We start from the raw sequence: 3383 nt of genomic DNA on the forward strand, positions 1-3383 counted from the left end.
CACACACACACACACACACACACACACACACACACACACACACACACACACACACACATGTGCCCAACTGAGTTTATGTGACATCACCGAGTCTGTGGAGTGGCTTCAACTGGGACCAAAGAGGCAACATTACCATGTGGTGCCTGTGGGGGCGCTGTGGGGGCGCTGCACCAAGAACCACTGAAGGAAACGACACAAAAACCTCTGAGGCAACTTTCTTCTTCACCAGATAGAAACAAGATGGAGGCGCCAGATTTCAGCGGTTGGAGGATTTCTGCTGCTAGCGCTAGGCTAGCATGTTAGCTTTGGTTGGATTTACCCAGAATGCCCTGTTCTGCAGTCCACTTCCTGCTTTTGGAGCGGTCTCTGGTCCACTTGGCGTTCACAAACAGAACCCAGACCGAGGTTTGGAGGACCAGAGGTCAGAGGTCAGTTAGCATTCACACCTGACCAACCAGAGTTTATAGTCAAACGGACCCGGATTAAATGGGACTGAAGCGGATTAAATGGGATTGAAGCGGATTAAATGGGATTGAAGCGGATTAAATGGGATTGAAGCGGATTAAATGGGATTGAAGCGGATTAAATGGGATTGAAGCGGATTAAATGGGATTGAAGCGGATTAAATGGGATTGAAGCGGATTAAATGGGATTGAAGCGGATTAAATGGGATTGAAGCGGATTAAATGGGATTGAAGCGGAGCGGGCCGAAGCGTCCTCACCTCCTGCTCCTGCTGAGGCTCCGAGGCGTTGATGGAGCTGTACAGCAGCAGGTAGCCGCTCGCTCCGGCTGCCGCCTCCCAGCTCACCCTCATGCTGCTGGACGTCTCGTCGTAAACCTTCAGGTTGCTCGCAGGAGGCAGCGGCACTGGGGACAGAACCAGTTAGAACCAGTTAGAACCAGTCAGAACTAGTTAGAACCAGTTAGAATCAACCAGAACCAGTTAGAATCAGTCAGAACCAGTTAGAACCAGTCAAAACCAGACAGAATCATTTAGAACCAGTTAGATCCAGTTAGAACCAGTCAGAACTAGTCAGAACTGGTTAGAAGTAGTTACAACCAGTCAGAACTAGTTACATCCCGTCAGAACTAGTTAGATCTAGTTAGATCCAGTTAGAACCAGTCAGAACTAGTTACATCCCGTCAGAACCAGTCAGAACTGGTTACAAACAGTCAGAACTAGTCAGATCCAGTTAGAACCAGTCAGGACGCTAACTTCCTGTGTAAGCGGCTGTTGATTGGAGGAGGAGCAGGAAGTGGGGGAAACACTCACAGGTGGTCTCGGTTCCCTTCAGCGGCTCGCTGCTGGCGCCCTCCAGCACGGCGAACACGTTCACCACGTACTGCGTGAGCGGCGTCAGGTTCTCCAGAACCGCGGTGGTCACCTCGCCGTCCACCAGGACCTGGAACGGAGCGACGCTGCACTTCAACCACCAGCAGCAGGATAAAAGCATTTATGACTGTTTTCATGTTAATTTATTCCAGGATCATTAAAGCGTTGCTGTGATATCGTGACTCTCTCCCATCATCATGTCCTCCAGATGTTCCAGCTGAAACTCCAACATGTCGCTGGGAGAATCCGTCCAGCTGGTGGAGGAAGTGACTTCATTCCTGCTGCTGACAAACAGAACCGGCGGAGCAGCCAGATGTGACGCTGATTAAAGACTAGAGTCAGAATAAATCAGCTGTCAGGAATCCTGCTTTTACCGCCGTTACGTCATTTACTGCTTTAATGACGAGAATTCCTGCTGGAACATCAGGACCAGCTTGGAAAACATGTTCCCTGAAAGTGAAGAGGTTTAATTACTCCTGGGCTCGGAGGCCGCTCGTTAAATCACACGCAGTCAGACGAGACTTTGTTCTTTAATAGTCCCGTCTTCTCTACCAGAACCGGCTGATCCGCTCACAGACCCGCTCTGCAGAACCGCTGCCGGCACAAATATCTGCAAACTAAAATTACATCTAACTGAAAACTAAAGTCAATATTTGCTTCAGATTAGGGAAAAAGTCCCAATTTAGGAAAAACTTTAAACCCGATTTCTGCAAAAATGAGAACTGATAAAAATATTTACTGTAAAAGTGATGAGCTTTCACCAGCACAGTTCAGAACCGGACCCAGACCCGGGTCGGGCTGGCGCTCACCTCCATGGTGGGGCCTCCGGCGGCCATCCTGTAGGTGACCCTGAACTGCTCGACGGGGACCTCTGGTGGCATCCAGGAGGCTCTGAAGGAGTACTGCGTGACCTCAGAGGTCACCAGGTCGGTGGGCGGGCCCAGCTCGGAACCAGAATCCTCTGGAGGCAGAGCGAGCGGAGTGAGCTGTACGCCGTCAGGGGGAACCTTCGTTCCACGGCCCCGTCCTACCTGGGCCCTTCACGCTGTTGCACAGGTTGCTGGACAGGTCGTCCACGATGTCCAGCAGGAAGCGGAAGTCGGCCACGTTGTACATGTGGATCTCGTCCGGGTCGGTGGCGATGGAGCGCAGCTCGTTCTCGTCGGCGTTCTTCACGCCTGCGGGGAACACGATGAGGGATCTGCTCTGCCTGGCCGCAGGAAGCGGGCGGAGAGCGGGCGGCGGCGCTCACCGACGGCGTACAGCTCGATGCCGCTGTCCCTCAGGCTCTGGGAGCTCACGATGATCTCATCCTGCGACTTCCCGTCGGTGATCAGAACGCCGATCTTCCGGGAGTCGGGACGCATCCCCACCGACGGCTGGAAGCTTTTCTCCAGGATGAAGCGGAGAGCCATTCCTGTCCGGGGAGCAGAGGCCCAACGGGTGAACTTACAGAAAAACTCCGTCTACGCTGCTCTACAGGTCATTATGCTCAACCAATGAGAAGGCAGCATTTATCAAACTAGGAAGTTCCTAAAACATCACGTCTGAAGCAGAAAACTGAACTTAACACGCACTTCCCTTTCGACAGATTTGGGTTTTCTATCTTAAAATGGAACCTGGAAAAGGAACTTCCTGATGCTAAACTCGTTGCCATGGTCACTGACGGTGCCAACATGGCAAAAAATATCAGATTAGATTAAAATTGGGATTTCCACCTGCAACAGACTGGCAACCTGTCCAGGTGACCCTGCTTCTCACACGAAAAGTCTCGCTGGAGAGGCAGCAGCACCCCACAAGGGTCAAGGGTGTAAGAAAACGGATCAACGTATTTCCACTGGTAGCTAGCTAAAAGCATAATAACGTTAACGCTAAAGCACTGACCATAAACATTAGCTCTGCTAACGCTGAAGCGCTGCACCAACATATTTAACTGACGCTAACGCTAAAATGCTACAACATATTTAACTGAAGCTAACGCTAAAACGCTACACCAACATATTTAACTGACGCTAACGCTAAAATGCAACACCAACATATTTAACTGAA

General features: G+C 51.0%; 1 protein-coding gene across 1 annotated transcript in view; it reads right to left on the reverse strand.

The window, feature by feature from the left end:
• Positions 1 to 3383, reverse strand: part of col12a1b (collagen, type XII, alpha 1b) — a 100980-nt gene that overhangs the window by 52826 nt on the left and 44771 nt on the right. Inside the window, exons 16-20 of the mRNA XM_017302095.1 lie at positions 2587 to 2751; positions 2366 to 2512; positions 2144 to 2295; positions 1275 to 1404; positions 723 to 868 (exon numbers count right to left, since the gene is read on the reverse strand). Of these exons, the coding sequence (XP_017157584.1) occupies positions 723 to 868; positions 1275 to 1404; positions 2144 to 2295; positions 2366 to 2512; positions 2587 to 2751 (740 nt within the window). The remainder of the gene's footprint in view (positions 1 to 722; positions 869 to 1274; positions 1405 to 2143; positions 2296 to 2365; positions 2513 to 2586; positions 2752 to 3383) is intronic.

Source organism: Poecilia reticulata, linkage group LG21 (genome assembly GCF_000633615.1).
Source record: "Poecilia reticulata strain Guanapo linkage group LG21, Guppy_female_1.0+MT, whole genome shotgun sequence".
In the NCBI taxonomy this organism is placed as follows: domain Eukaryota; kingdom Metazoa; phylum Chordata; class Actinopteri; order Cyprinodontiformes; family Poeciliidae; genus Poecilia; species Poecilia reticulata.